The 15,943-nt window shown below is 39.9% G+C and overlaps 1 protein-coding gene across 1 annotated transcript in view; it reads left to right on the forward strand.

Moving 5' to 3' along the window:
- Positions 1 to 15,714, forward strand: part of CENPC (centromere protein C) — a 29,023-nt gene extending 13,309 nt beyond the window's left edge. The window contains exons 14-19 of the mRNA XM_064450169.1: positions 792 to 890; positions 3,389 to 3,484; positions 3,789 to 3,943; positions 4,440 to 4,530; positions 6,003 to 6,075; positions 15,462 to 15,714. Coding sequence (XP_064306239.1) covers positions 792 to 890; positions 3,389 to 3,484; positions 3,789 to 3,943; positions 4,440 to 4,530; positions 6,003 to 6,075; positions 15,462 to 15,504 — 557 coding nt within the window. The 3' untranslated portion in view covers positions 15,505 to 15,714. The remainder of the gene's footprint in view (positions 1 to 791; positions 891 to 3,388; positions 3,485 to 3,788; positions 3,944 to 4,439; positions 4,531 to 6,002; positions 6,076 to 15,461) is intronic.
- The last annotated feature ends 229 nt before the right edge of the window (positions 15,715 to 15,943 follow it).

A 15,943-nucleotide genomic window follows, 5' to 3' on the forward strand; every position in this document is an offset into this window, starting at 1 on the left:
ATTTGCTTTCTCCTGATAGGGCAGTAAAGAGAAATCTGTGAGTCAGTCTTGTGCCATGAAAGCCTTGAGACACTTACTATTTGGTAATTTTTTAAAAAGTGGATTATTTATGGTCTCCAGCTATTTAGTCATCTTTCCATGTAGTCTTTTTTTCTCCTGATACCTGTGTGTCAGCCAGAAATAGTATCAGCGGAGTATATTAAGTACTCTTGCTTTAAGTGTTTAGGGAAGAACAAAATGGTTTGCTCTGTTCTAGTAGGTTTATTACATCAAAGATTCTGTATGATACTGGAAAAAGAGACAATCTACTGGATCATTCATTGGACCATTTCTCTGTGGATGAGCACTGCTTTCCCAAGCAGATACTATATTTGTCCAGTCTCAGTGTTAAATTCCCTAAGTGATAGAATATATCTTGTCCTTGGGGATTTTTTCCTGACAATTCAGCCTAATTTGGTCCTTTCCTAATTAGTCTGCTTGAAAATAGTATCTCTTTGTGTCCCTAAAATTGATACTTTGTTTTAAAAATTGACTCTCTTGCCATGACTTTCTGAAATGTTCTTTGACTCAAATGTTATAAAACTCTTTTCAAAAAGTCTGAAGTTGCATTGCACTCCAAAATACTTCATGTCAAAAAGCTTCTTGGTTGGTTCTGGCTTTCTAAAGCTATCTGAATAGTTCAGCATCAAGGAAATATACTCTCAACTGAAATGCTTGTTGGTTGTGCAAGTCTGTATTCTTGTAAAATTATTATGAGTTAGTGAACTTTGTTTAACTTTCTTTTGTTTCAGGAGGGCTCGTGATTAGTGGAATAGTGTGTCCAGAACCAGAACCTGGCAGAAAGATTAAGCAGAGGAAGGGTGGTCACAAGCAGAAAAGAGACGAAACAAGTATAAACATAGACTTTTTTTTTTTCTTTTGATACTTACAAAAAAATATTCTCTAGTCAAATACTCTGTTGCTGGAAGATTTTTCTCCTGTAAAAACTTGCATCTCTCTGTGTGAAAATAATTTTATAATGAAATGTGGTCATGTGATCTGATGTGGAAAGGAAGAGATACAGGACATATCCAGAAGTGTTGCGGTGTGTTTAAAGCAGGGGTTGAGGAAAATAAGCTGTATGTCTGTCCTTGTTCAGCTCATTCATTAATGATGCTAATGTTGTCAATAGAGTTTTAAGCTGTTGTAGGTTAAATACAAAAACATAATAAGGTAGGTGAAGAGAGAGCTTTAAGAGCAGTGCATAAAATGGTTAAAAGTGGGCAATAAATCTGTGTTTAAAGAAGCAGGAACAGGAAGCTTTGCTAGAGCCTCTATGGCCAATAGGTAATGAATATGTAGGTGGTGCTCAGAAAAGGGAGATAAGTCAAAGTCCAAAAGCCAAATTATTTTCGCCGTGCTCTGTGGAAGATGTTTTGATGCTAAAGAACCTTTCTTTATGGGGACAGTCTAGAGCTTTTGTTTGAGACTGAAACATTTCTATGTGAAGTCATAGAACTAACAAATGCTAACAAACATGGAAAATGCCATATGGTCCTGTCACAGTTCTAAAACAAATCAGGGCTCAAGTAATCATAAGGAAGAAAACAGTCAATGTTGGTACAAATTTCTGATTTTCTGGAATGTTGGATGTAAATTTTATTCCTTACCTCAAAAACATAGTAGTAGGACTAGAGAAAGTTCGTGAGAAAGCTTGTCACAAACATGGAAGGGCTTCTGTAGGGGAAGCAACTACATAGTAAAGCCGTGAAGAGCCCTGAAGAGAATACTGCAGAGGTGTGAGAAAGACCTATCCAATCACAAGTGGCATGAAGAAGGGGAATAGAAATAAGTTGTGGTTTGTTTTGTTGGGTGTTTTTTTTGTTTTTAAACACAAGAACTAGAAGGTGGGGAAGAAAGATAGAGAGCTGGGTTTTTAAAACAAAATAAGGTGGCTCTTCTCACTGCATGTTCCCTGCCCCAGAATACTGTGGGTAAAAATATTTACGTAGATTCAAGGCAAGAACTAGATAAAGTCACAGAAGACTTAATTGTTAATAGCTCTAAATAAAGTGTGTGAGCTCCATGTTAGAGGTGGAAAGTATTCCATGGAAGTGCCATTACTGTATTATAGCATTTTGGGGGATGGAATGAGTACCTGCTTTTGGCCATTGCTGGGAAACAGGATCCTGGTCTAGATTAAGCTTTGATTTAAGTATGGTTTATGTTTTAATATAAGTCATTCGCAGTCTGTGTAAACCTGAGCTGGTAGTGACCGTTCACACTGAAACTTACAAGAATTATTGGTTGCTTTTAGATGCATTTTAACTGTCTTCCAGAAGTGATGGATTTCCTCTTTAACAGACATTCCTCCTGAGAGATAATCTTTTGTTAGCATCCTTGAATTTTAAGTGATGCATATAGGGACCATCAGCTGAGTAGAATTTCTAGGACAAATTCCTAAATTTTATTGGCACAGTGGAAGTTCTGTGGTTATAGCTATAGAGTTTCACCTGTTGCTGCTTCTTTTTATAGAGAGATGGTTATGTTGGAGCAAAGCTATTTCAAACACAGTGACTTTCTTCCTACCCCTGACTGTCTTGGCATAAGAGTGTTTAAGCAGCCATGAGTGCCTATGAAGTGCTATATCTTGCCTTTAACATCCTTATTCCAACTGCATGTAAAGAAATTTCTTGTGCGCTGTGGTGCTGAAATTGTCTGCTTAAGAGAGTTCTGTAAGGGAGCTACGGGAGATTTATTCTGTCGTATCTCTAGCATCTCTTTTCTATTTGAAAAGCATAAGGTTGTCATCAACTCTTAGGCTATTTCATTCTCTGGAAAAAAACCCTTTTTGTTATAGAAATAGTTCTCTGATTTACAACTTACAGTGAGACTCCTATAGTGATATTTCTTGAGAAAAGGAAGATTGAGTATATGCTTATTCTTTTGAATACTTTGTCTCTTAAGACTCCTGATGCCCATCAGCAGTAGGTAAAAAGGAAAAACATGTTCTTCGTACTTCATCATGTATTTTATATCCTTTCTTAATATCCTCTCAGCACCTGTTGCTAGAAGAGCACTTCTCTTAAAACGCAGATACTTCTGAGTAAATACTGCCATTAATAGCATAGTATAAATAGTTGGCATTCCCCTGGAAGATTCTGTAGGATTTAGAGACCCTTTATGTATTACACACAGAAATAATTCCAATGAAAATTACATTTTCAAAGAATTGTTATGGATGGTTTCATTTTACTTGAAGAAAGTGTATTCAGTCTGTTTAGTCACATAATAAAACAAATTCTGTGAAATCTGTGAAATCTAAAGTTGTGGAAAAGCTGTGGTTAAGGTTTTTTAAATGTCAAGTGATTATTCTTCTGGTTTTGTTTTGGTTTTTTTGTCTCCTCAGGAAGTAAGATACCTGCAAATTTGGATCACACCCTAGCTGATACTTCTAAGCCAACCGTTGTACTGGACCCAGCAACAAACGAGGAAGTACTTCTAGGTGAGTTGAGGGGATGTAACCAAAGGCCTTTCTGAATTGTGTAGTAAGTGTCTAGACTGATAAACACTTGGGCCACATTGGGCATAAAAAGGTGAGCTGTTGAAATATTCATTGTTGGTCTGGAGAAAATTCTGAGGGAGACCCAAAAAGTGTCCTGATTTTTCAGCTCAATATTGAGTCTAGCTTTTGGGGGTTGCACTGAAACAATAAGTAATGCATAGGATTTAATAAGTAGTTACTGAGCATGTAACAAGACTAATCATGTGTTAGCATTAATGCTAATCTCCTGGACTTTTTTTTGTAGAATGTGTTAACACTGAAAGCAGTCACTCATGCTTCTTCAAAGATGAATCGGTAGAAATATATAAAAATTTGAATACATCTGCTTTTTCCAGTGGTAGATTGATTTTGAAACCATTTAAAGAAAAGGGACACCAGTTTGTCCACATGGATACAATAGTAAGTATGCTTTTCTCTTATCCTTATAAAATGTACCATGTAAACAGAAAATCTTAGGGTGGTTAGAAGTAGCGTAGGACGTTGACAGGTTTTTCAGGTTTCTTTTTTCCTCTATAATGCAAATAAATACAGGAAACATTAATTAATCATTTCAGTTGTGAAATCAGTTATAATCAAAGAAACTTGCTTAGAGGTACTTTGCATGCACGTTGCTCTGCTTTGCTTCATATTAGATCTGTGTGTCCCTGTATGCTTACTGTCTGGATCTTGCCAGCAAGATAGAAGTATCAAATAAGACTGTCCCCCATCCACCTTTTAAGTTGTGCGTCTTATTTTTCAGCAGGGTGGGAAAAAAGGATTGCAGATCTGCTGCCTTATTTGTTTTTTGATCTTTGTTACGTGTACACAAAACAAAGAGTATGTTTTTTTGGATAACTTTCTCAAATGTTTGCAAAGGAAACATTGCTGATCTTAGAACCCTTTTACTTTCATTAAGGCTTTCCATGTTATCCACGGCAAAATTATTGTTACCTTACATAAGACATCATATTATCTGACTACAGGGGACTACTTCTATGTTCCTGCAGGTAAGTGCATGTATTTAGACCCAATGTGTTGGAGATGAATTAGACTGAATTAGCATGCTAGGAAGCAAAACTGAGCTGGATAATGGGAAGAGATAAGTTTGGAGAGAGTGGGAAAGCATAGGGTTATGAAGAAAGGAATGTGACCCAGCACTGGACACAGGTTGATGACCTAACCTTTGAATGCAATGATCCAAATGCTGCTCATTTATGTGACTTGGCCTCAAAGTTTTTGAAGATATAACAAAGTTCTAAGAATGAGTTTCTCTTGGTATTCTGGTTCTGTCTCCAGCTATAACATTGGGGAAACTTCACAGACAGCTTAAAATAGTGGTACTTAATATAACTGTTTTGGTCACCACCTGTTTGCTGTTTTTTCTACATACAATTCTGACAACCCATTTGGATCAGTTCACCATATTTTATGCTTTGTGCTTGTAATATAGAAGGTGCAGAACATCTTGTTGAATGGGTTGTTAGTTCACGTGGGTTGTTGAGAATTTAGACACCTCTGATTTTGCCCTTCTGAGATAAAAGTCGAATGAGTTCCATATGCGAAGCTGTCCTTCAGTGGGTAAGACACTAGTCAGGAGAGTTTGTAGTAGTTGTAAAGCAGGTTGTTCATGAAGTTGTAGAGAGCTTTTGTACAGCATTCATGTGAAGAGGCTATGCTAGAAGATGGCAAGCTGCCACTTGTTTTTCCATTAACTTTTCACCATGACCTCCTGATTGAACAATCATTGTTCAATTAATGCTTGATGCTTTGAAGCTTTTCTTTTTTTTTTTTTTTGTTTGTTTTAATCATAAAAGTTCGGGGTCTGCAGAGACAATTTTTTAGTTTGCTTTTTGGGAAAGCAGATTATTAACTGCTGAAAGTTCCGTGTGGCCATAAGGATCTATACTTCTTCCCTGCTTCTTCATGGCCTGTCTCAGTATGCCTGGACGGGCAATGCAGTGGTTGTGGCGGGTGATCTCTTTGTAATTCATCGTGGGTGGTTGTATATGAATATTAGAATATTGCTCGTTGCTGACATTCAGTGCCTCTTAGAAGTTTCTATAGTTGCGGTCATGTTGGTATGCAAACCCGAAGTGAAGACCTTGTAGCTAAGTTTCCATGTGCAGTTTTTACTGAGATTTTCTACAGGAATAAATTAAAGTAACTTCAGTCACCCTGCAGTTTTCTTGCGGGTTTTGAGAGCTGAGAGCTCAAGCCTTTTACATTCTTTTCAGTAAAAACCTTCTCAGCAAAGATGCACTTTATTCTTACCACAGGTTAAAACCAATGACACTAACTGCATTCTTTGTAACCTCTTTGAAATGCAGTGACGTGCCTGTAAGAGTGGCATCCTGGATTAGGGACTAATATTCCTTCTGTTAAAATATATGAAACAAAAATAAACTTGGCTGAAGGCAGGACAGGACTTCAAAAATTGCTAGTGGCTTCTAAAGAAAACTTTCTCTGTTTTTATTTGTAGGAAATGGATATAACATACGTAATCTTCTGAATGAAGAAAGCATTCTTCTCTTCACACAACTCAAAAAAGACAGGTGAAGAACTTTCTGCAGAAGTTTGCTGAAACACATTTCAAGCTTTTGCATGCTTTGAAGTTCTTGTTACGTACAAAAAGTGTTTGTGTCCTGCTTAACATTACAAATTAATACAGAGCATCTGAAATCAACGTGAGAAGAGTTAAGAACAAAACTGAAAGAAACTCAGTAGTTTGCTGTCAAACTACAATGACATACTGAAGGGCCTCACTTGGCATCAGTTACTGTTCTTGTGTCAGAGACAGAATGATGTATGTATACAATTTGTGGCTAAAGTGCATTGTTGTTCCAAATCGTATTTATATGCTGAATCTCCCTAAAGATGCTTAGCACTTAAAGATTTTGGCATCTTCAGCTAACACCTCATAGTCTTAACGACTGCCTGGTACAAACTGCTTAGAATAATCCCTGTTTAAGTGTAGGACCCTGCTGTTCACATTCCAGTAATTGTTGTCTAGGAGATGGGCTGCTGGAATGCTCTTGTGCTGGGGTCCAGACTTCTAATATGTTAATGGCAAGCGTTTCTTCCTTGTCTAGCAGATGTATGATTAGTGCCTCAAATTCGAATTGTAAAATGAGAGCTCTTGAGTTGGAGCTTATTGGTTGTATCTTTTATATGGAAGCTAGGGCTTGATTAGTTCTGAACATTGTGGATAGCTTTATTTTGTGTAGCAGCAATAGGTCATTGCCAAATGTATTACTTTAATATCTCCTTTTGTTTTGCTTGCTGTGTTCCTGGATAATAATAAGGACCTTTGGGAAAACTGTAATTGTACTGTATACTCCAGAAGCCAAGTCTAGACAGCAGATGGTATACGTAGCATTTGTCTCCCAAGCTCTTCAAGGTTCCTTCTGGCTGAAGATAAGGATAAACTACAGCTATTCTGGTAGGGTGCTTTCTCTCTGTAGTCACTGCTGTTCTAGAAGAGAAGGAGAAAAGGAAAACTGAACTGGAATTGTAAACTTTAAGGACTTGAGGATTGAGTATTGAACTTGTAAGCAGTCTTGGCCATGATCTTTATACTAGATCTGGAGTATGCACTGAAGTAGCAAAGAGCAATTGGCTTTAGTGCTTCCCTTATGCTTTCAGCTGCCAGCTAACTCTGTGTCTGTGAAAGGGCTTGGACACCAAGATTACTGTGCCTTTGTGAAAGACCCTTTAGATTGGGGAATTTGAGATTATTATTTTTATCATTCTCTTTCAAGTAGTAGTTCCTATGATTAGTGCATATATAGGCTGTCAGTGGAATTACTTAGTAGAAGTTGTGGCACGTTTGCATTCATGGCTAGGTCATGCTTAACTGAGAAGATGGAACAGGAACATGCCTGTTGCCATTTAGTTCTTCCTCTGTCTTCATATAAGCTATTTGCTGTCAAAGTTCAGATTGCACAGAAGGACCTTTTTTCTTTTTTTCCCAGCTTCAACTTTTGTAAGCAGTTTGAGTTAACATTAAAAAAAAGTCATTTAGTTACAGCTGATAATAATCTGATGTTGGCAGCTTTTCTAAATTTTGGGCTCGCATTGGTCTCTTCAAGGTCAGCAAGATTCAAATATTGTCCCTTCTGTGTTGGATCCATACCAGCTACCAGATGGGCACACATGCTGTCTCCGCTGCTTGAGGGAATCCCACCCACTAAAACGTTTAGGTTGTAAGTCTTTCAACTCCTCAGGCCTGCAGAGGTCTGGAAATTTGCCATTTGGAAAACAGTACAGGACTAGCATTAGACAAAAGATCCTCTGCTCCTCGCCCAAGCATATCTCCCGGCGATCAGGGCATGGATGTGGTGGTCTCTGAGCCCAGCAGCTCACTGGTTCCAGCTGAAAGTCAGAACAAGACCACTTTTCTGTTGTGTTAAAGGCCAGGGAGTTCAGAAGGAAGATACCCTGCAGATTTTCTTATGCATTACCTGTCTGCAGGTTGGGTAGCAGAAGGATATTTTAAGAGGTTAGTGAACATGTATGGACTGTGGTGGTCATGGCCCTAAAGGAAAGTGTGGATGTATGTTGTGACGGAGCTTGTGGCAGCCAGCTGATTTCCAGCAATGTGTTCTAGTCCGGAGGGTTCAGATGAGAAGTGATACATTCCCCTTGTTGCATCAGGAACTGATGCGTCTTCTTCCATTGCACTATACTGCAACTAGGCAGCAAGTTTTGAGTGGATTTTCTTTTGGGTCATGTGTAAATGATGGGAAATGTGTCCTTCAGGATGCTTTCTTAAGCAGAAGTAACATGTGCAGATCTTTCCCTGATGCAGGCTGGAAAGTGGCAGATGTTCATGTGCAGGTTCGAGGTCAGCATGCCTTGAATGCCTGTTTGTGTTTTCCTAATTCTGGGGCTGGGTGTGGCAACAGAATAGGGTGGATTTGGTAAGGTATGTAATTTTTTAAGCTGGATGGTTTTGTTGCTTCTTGGGAGAAATGTCCTGTATAGTTTGCAGAGAACATTATGTAGTTGGACTACATCTCAAAATGTTTGTGGTTTGTTTTATTTAAAGTAGCAAAATAAGTTGCCCAAACTGTGGTGATAAATCTAGGATGTTGCTTTAGTTCAGCAACAATTCCACTATTTGTCGCTAGATGGGGCTTCAAGAACAGCTGTTTGTCTTGGCTGTCATCTATGTTCAGTAGGGTTTGGTTTTTGAAAGGGAGGAAGAGGAGTGTGTTACAGCTAGAGATAAATTCAGTTGAATTTTGTTGCAAGGAGATGTAAATCAGTTTCCATTAACATTAGGACTTGGCACTGAACCTTGCTGAGGTCATTGTTAGTATGTATGTTGTACTTGTTGCAGCCAATTGCTCAAAGTTGTTTTTTAAAACATTAGTGCACAGCAGGAGTTAAGTTGAGCTAGGCTGTTCACCGTTTGTCTGGACTGCATTTTAATTTTTTTTTGTCAACTTGACATTTGTAAAAAACTTGCCTCCGTGTCATTAGCCTGAATATAGCATGAGGAGGCACAGGAGTCCTGGAACTCAGAACATTCTCCTAGGTTGCTGAGTTGTACAGCGTGGCAAACAAGAATCAGTGAGTTGGTCAGAAGAAGCAGCTGATGTTTCACCTCTACCTGGTCTTGCCTTGACTCCCGCTTCCTACATTTTTGTGTACTTCAGGCTACTAGTAGTCGTGGCGGTAACCTTTGGTGGTCTAATTTTTTCCCTTTACCAAATGAGATATTGCAAAGAAAGACAAAATGAAATGTGAGGCGTTAGCATGCTTCTTCCTGTGAATGTATGATTATTCTTATCAGCATATTTTCTACTCTGTTGAGTAATCTAACTTCCAGCGACTGCTGTGATGGTTTCAAATAGGTATGTGGCAAAATGATTTAACTTGGTAAAATGCCAAAGTAATAGCCTGTACAGAGCATGCTGTAGTCTGTAGTTTAAATATATATTCTTAGGGTATCTATAATGTTATTTGTCTGTTACAGCTTTTAAATGATTTCATAGCCTATAACGGCTTATATATTCAGCTCAGATGGCACAATTTTCTACTTACACTAGAGTACAGAACATCACCTCTAATAGTAGTAGAGGTCTGAGCCAGGTTTGTGCTAAGTGAGGCCAAAGTCGGTTGGCCAGCGTTACCTGCTGTGGAGTGAGGTTGGGATCGCCGTTGTGAGAGAGACGTGGCCTTTTCTGTTGCCTGTGTGGTATACATACTGTTCCTGGATGATACCACTGGTTTAGTATATTAATTCATTGCTTTCTGTCAACAGTAATTGAGAGAGCTGGAAACAAAAGCTGAGTTGCGTATTTCATCAGCTTCACGTTAGTAGGTACATGTGTTCTGTGGTAGGTATTGTGGTAACAACTAGAGGCTTACTTTAAGGAGCTTAACTGACAATGTCCCACCACAATAAAAAGTCAGATTTTTGAAAGCTTTGTCTCGCTTTGAAAAAAAATTACTGGTTAGTAGGTTCTTTTGAAAATCTATCTTTTTGTAGTTTTGTTTGGTTAGAAAGCTGTTCCTGTTTTGCTAAACAAAGCTTTTTTGCAGTTTAAAGGAGCAGAAGAATGGTTGCAAAACTGTCAGAGATGTGTGCACATCCATATTTATACAACATAGTAAACATAAAATAGGAGAATATGAGGTGAGTAATTGCAGAGGAATAAACAGCACCAATAAAACAAACTGTTGAGGCACATATACTATTTCTTCTGTTTTTCGAGTACAGAGCTGAATTGGTTATCTGCAGATGATTTTAAATTAACATTTGGGGAGTGCAATAAACCTAGAGAGCAATTTCCTCATTTCACAACAGCTGAAAAGGCATTTCAGCATGAAGGAATATTTCTTACATTTCTACTGATATATAGACTCTGTTGCATGATGCCTTTTGTAATACAGGATTTACTTTAAGTGGTAATTGATTGCAGATAATACATCTAACTGAAGAGTGTGGAACACGCCTCGCTTAATGGTATTGACGGCTGTTGTAACTGAGTATCTTAGTCTTTCCAAGCTGGTACTTTTCCTCTTCAGAATATCCTGTCACCTCATGGATGTTCACAAAAGTAGTCAGAAGAAACCTCGAAGCCAAACTTTTCTCAGGTTGCATGGAAGAGCTTCATTTAGGATTTGACAACCAAAGTGATTCCTATGGTCCAGTTCTAAGGTGAAAACAGTAGTTGATCATCAGTCAAAACAGTTGGCTGCAGATTATTAGGGAACAAATACGTTAAAAGGAGTGCCTGTGGAGCTGCAATGTGTTCTTAGGCCCACCCACAAGACTCCTGTGCCCAAATAAAGGTGCAGACAGAAGGTTGTAAAACCACGTTTCCTTTGCACTTCTGCAGTCTTTTCTTGTTGGGAGCACAAGAAGGGCAATAACTGAAACAAGGAGCCGCAAGAAACACAGAGTTTACTTTCTCAGCCTGACTGTTCAGTTGAGATGCAAATCTGAGAGTATTCACAGGAAAACTCATTAATGTCCCAAGTAAGATTTTTAATTTCTTTGCAGCATGATAGGTAAGGACTTATAAATTTGAAAATTGAAGAATTGCGGTACTCTCTGACGAGTATTGAGGAAGTGTATTATATGGGTACAGTAGCTGCTAACACACATTATTTTATTTAGCTTATTACTTTTTTTTTCACGGTCATGGTGTTTGAAGATGCCTTTTCCTGTGTTTTCAGTAACAGTAGCTGAAATGAGAATCGATCAAGATGGCAGAAGCATGATAATGCTGTGTGGGTGTCTGCTGGAGTCAACATGCCGTAAAGAGAGAGAGGAAAGGAGTGATATGGGAGGTGTAAACGTAATGAAGAGCTATAGTAGTGCCCAAAGGTGTTGCAGACTCTCTTATCTACGCTGTGCAAAGGGTTTTCAATGAAATTCAGTAACTTTTGGAAGAGCAGAATGTGACTCTTTTGGTAAGGGAAACCTTGCTGGTGTCGGTGCCATGAGAACGCAGCTGTCTCTGCTGGTAACCTACGCCCTTAGTTTGGGATTCTAGTGGTGCTGTGATCACTTGCATTTAAGAGCATTAAGTCATCTTATCTAAAACAGCAGGATTCAGCTAATGAACGTGATGTATAATCCACTGAACAAGAGGCCTGAATTTTACCCTTTCTTTATGTTATCATCACTTTTGTGTTGTAGTACAGAGGGGGCAATTACAAGAAATGAAAGTTAAATACAAAGAAGCGTTTTTTCAAACACAATCTGAACTTGAAATTTTATTGCTGAGAAAGAGTGGGCTCCCCTAGGATGCAGTAGCCTCTATGCTGAAGAAACTAAGCACTTCTATATTTCAGTTAGTGCCAAGTCAGCTCTGAGGCTAATTAATCAAAACAAATTTACAATTAAGCCCAGGAAGGAAGACTAATTAAGTAGCCAGTTAAAAAAAGTGCTGAAGGAGGGTTCAACCTTAAGGGGAAAATATGAGACTCCCAGTATTGGCCCATGAAGGACAATTAAGTGATAATTGAAGAGGCCTTTTTGCATCCAGCAAGTGCTCTCTTACTTTTATTATGGCTGATTTTCTTCATATTAGTAGAAGCCGACATTTGCCTGTTGAGGAACTAAGCTTTACTGTGCACTTCTAAGGTAATTCATAGGTAAAGCACAGAGGTCGCTGCAGGAATAAATTAGAACACAGCTGCCAGACTTGAGCAGTATTTTAGCTAGCAAAAAAACCATCCACCACTTTGTTTTAAAGACAAAGTAGCTCTAAATGTTTGCTTTATGTGCCTCTTCATTTTGTGGCATACTGAACCCATCTTAGCATCCTGTTTAACCTTTCAAACAAATTACATTGAGTGAATTATCAGAATTTGCAATAGCTTCATTTTGTTCAGTTGCTAACCCCACTTTAAGTTCATGGAAATCATTACCTTCTTGTGAAATGGCTTCTGCTGCTTACGTCCTGCACCCATGCTGCATGATATACTTTTGTATCTTGATAGAAAAAAAAGAGGGGGAGAACTGTAATAGTAATATTGGTTTTGCTGAAAATAATTTAGCTCCTCTTCTGAAGGACTTTTTAAGCCTGCAAAGCTCACCTCTGGTGAGATGCTGAGGGCTGCAAATGAGGTGCATGCCCCAGTCCTCCTGCACCCCTCCTTGCCCGTTTCCGTGGAACTGTGATGCTGATGAAGTACAAAACCTGTCTTAACTGGTGACATGCGTGGGCTAAATGATTTGCTTAAATGTCCACTTTTTTGTGTGTGCGCTAATCTGGAACTTGAATTATATGAGCAATTAGAAAGAAGGGATCTCCTCATGTATAAAAAGTGTTGGTAGTAATTTACTTTTCTTCATGAAATTACACATGCACATGCTATACAGCTGTCCTGCTGTGCAAGTTGGCAGTCATCTTCTTGAAGTATCTATCAAAGGTGCACTTTTGTCTCCTTCCCCCCCCACCCCTCCCCTTGCCCCCCCTTCCCCCCACCTTTCCCTTGGAGCAGGCAGCAGGATGAGGCATTTACCTGCCACTGTGTCAGCTCAGCTGCTGTATCAGGTGTCAATCTGCTTTTTTGCCTTTTTTGGATGCATTTCCCTTACCAAAGGTTTCTTTTCTGTCTTTGTGCTGCTTGCAAGCATTGTATCATTTTTCTAACTCAGTTTCAGCTATTTGAATTATTTCAGAGGTGTTCTTGTGCCTGAAGGTTCCTTTGCTACCTCTCCTTCAAGCTTTGTACAGGGCCTGGCAAAGCTCCTGATTTTCTTGCTCAGAGAAGTGATGCAGAGCTTCTTTTGGCCTCTTTTCTTTAAAAGACTTTTGTGTAGTTTTCATCCCAAGAAGGCTGGCTTAGGATGTCACTGGCAAGGTGTTTGTTATTGTCGTCATCTGCTGTTTTCCAGACTGCAGAAGCAGAACTGAGGCCACGTCAGGCTTGCGTGGTTGCCCTTGAGCCTCATCCATCTGTTGTGGCTGCCTCTGCGGTGCCAAAAGAGTCCGTCCCAGCACCATTCCCCCAGCCAGACTTATCCCAGAGCATCGTGGTATTGTGCTTTTTGCTCCTCTTGTCACAATAATTCAGCATGCTGGTGACTTCCTTTGCTTTGGCACAATCTTGCCGTGGCTCTGCCATCACTTAGGCACTGCGCCATACCCTGATTTGTATTGGCAGGCTGGTCCAGGCATTCACCTGCTCTTACATCTTCATTCCTCTTGCCAGCGGGAATGCCGTTTGGCACCGGCTGGTTTTGGCACAGAGGCATAGCATGGCAGTGTGTGCCCATTGCTGCAGATATAGATGTGGATGCACATGCCCTCTCACCCCCTGGTGCTGCCTGACTTCCCTGGTAAATCCCAGGAGAAAATAATCTTCCTGGGTTTTGATGTTTCTGCGGTGTCTAAGGAGGAGCCTGGACTGAATAAGCTAGAAGAGCTGGGTGGCCCACCAGGATTGCCTTCATACATTTCTTTTGGAGGCAGAGCTGAGAACTGACCAAGCTCATCTGACATGTCCTTCCATGTGGAACAGCTCCATTCACACAGCTCAGGACCTGCTTTCTCTGTTCTGCCCCACTTATTGCCCAAGGGTGGGAGTGTGTGTTTGCAAAGTACGTTAGGGTGTTTGTGTGCACACTTGGCATCCTCGTTTCAGCTCTGTGGTTGCTGTGAAGAGGTCAAGAGGTACAGAAGAGGTAAGGAGGCAAAAGCTCATATATGGGGGAAGAGAGCTTATCTGAACCCAGGGCAACCGGCTCCAGGTGCTCCTGCCTGAGCAGGAGGGTTGGACCAGATGAGTTCCAGAGGTCCTCCCCCACCTCAGCCATTCTGTGAAATCAGAGACTCCCATGCTATGGAAGCTGCACCTCTGTAAGTTGAGATCATGCTTGCATTGGGAGGACCCTCGGGCCGTACACCTCAGGTGGAGGGCCTTTTCCACGTCACACGGCAGGCTGTGACTAGGCCAGCCGTAAAAGCGGGGGGCTGCGGCAGGGCGCTTGGCCGCTGGTGAACGGCCGCTGTTTTGCCTTTCTGTATAGTAAAGATGAAACGTGCATACTAAGTAGCGTTACAGCTGTCAGCTTTAACTTTTCTGGTCTTGGCTCTGAGGTGTCCCTGTAAGGAAGACACATACCTGGGTTTGAGGAGAAGTCCACTGATGAGTTTTGGGGAATTAGCTAACAATTTTCCGCATATATACCCCAGAACATTTTAGCGTAAGGTATTTTGATAGCAGGCTGTTATTTTCACTTGCTAGTCTTAACAGCAGTCTTCCTTCTGTATGTGGGCTTTGAACCAGCTTGAAGCTTTGGCATCTTGTGCAGTCCAGGCTATCAAGGGCTGCTTTTTCCATGTAACTACATCTGGAGTAACAGTCCTCAGCTGTCACTTGATGTGGGGAATTGCATCAGACATTATTCTTTCAGCTGGCAACAGTTTTAATTCGTGGACTTTTCTGTACTACAGGCAGCTTTGTGTGGCCTTTGGGACTGTAAATCATAGATTGTGGACCATTTGTCTAAACGTGAGCTTAGGTGAATTAAAATACACACAAGATTCTTATAAAAATAGCATGAAACTCACTCGCACATTAACTGCTGAGGCCTCTTGGTCCTGCACAAAGTACAACGCTGAGTATCAGAGATCATGTAAGAAAATGCATGCAGAACAGGTGTCAGCGTCACAACCAGGTGTGGCTTTGACAACTCCCAACTTTGCACAGAGGAACTCATTTGTTAGAGACCACTGTTAGTTAAATTAAATTAGGCTAATGTGCTCTTTTGGGCATAATTGAAACGATACTAATATTTTTATTGATTTGCCGCTGGAGTATGTGGATACTCTAATGTCCTTGCTGCTGTGAGTACAATTTGCAGTTGTTCCACTTCACCGTCTAGTAACTCCCTAATATTGTGGCACAGTCAGATAGGCCTGTTTATAACTGTTAATTTGAACTAATTTCTATCCTTTTTATAATTTAGACCAAAAGCAAGAAGCATGTTGTTGGAGACCTCATCCCCGTAACGTTTTCTGCAAATTGAAGATCATCTAATGTAAAGGAGTTCTAAAGAAGACACTAAATACCATCCAACTGGAAGTACAACCCAGTTTTCGGGGCATGTTGATTCATTGATCTTAAAAGCTTTCTCCAGTGTAATTTGTAAATACATGGCTTGTTACAAATATTTTTTGTTTTGTATCAGTGAATATTAAATAATGCAAATCAGGTTATAATTTTTTAATTTCTAAATCACTTGAGAATTAATTTTCTAGTAGTCCATGCGGTTTTGAAAATGCAGGTTATTGCATGAGTTTGGCTTGTCAATATTGATGAACATTGTGAGCTACCGTGAGTGGCTTCAAGGGTGTCACCAACATTGAAATCTTTCAACTGTTCCATTGGAGTTCTTGAAAGTCTTAGCAGTTTGAAAGTAAAATATTTTTCATAGAATAGAATCATAGA

This window comes from Phalacrocorax carbo, chromosome 4 (assembly GCF_963921805.1).
Source record: "Phalacrocorax carbo chromosome 4, bPhaCar2.1, whole genome shotgun sequence".
Taxonomy (NCBI): Eukaryota; Metazoa; Chordata; class Aves; order Suliformes; family Phalacrocoracidae; genus Phalacrocorax; species Phalacrocorax carbo.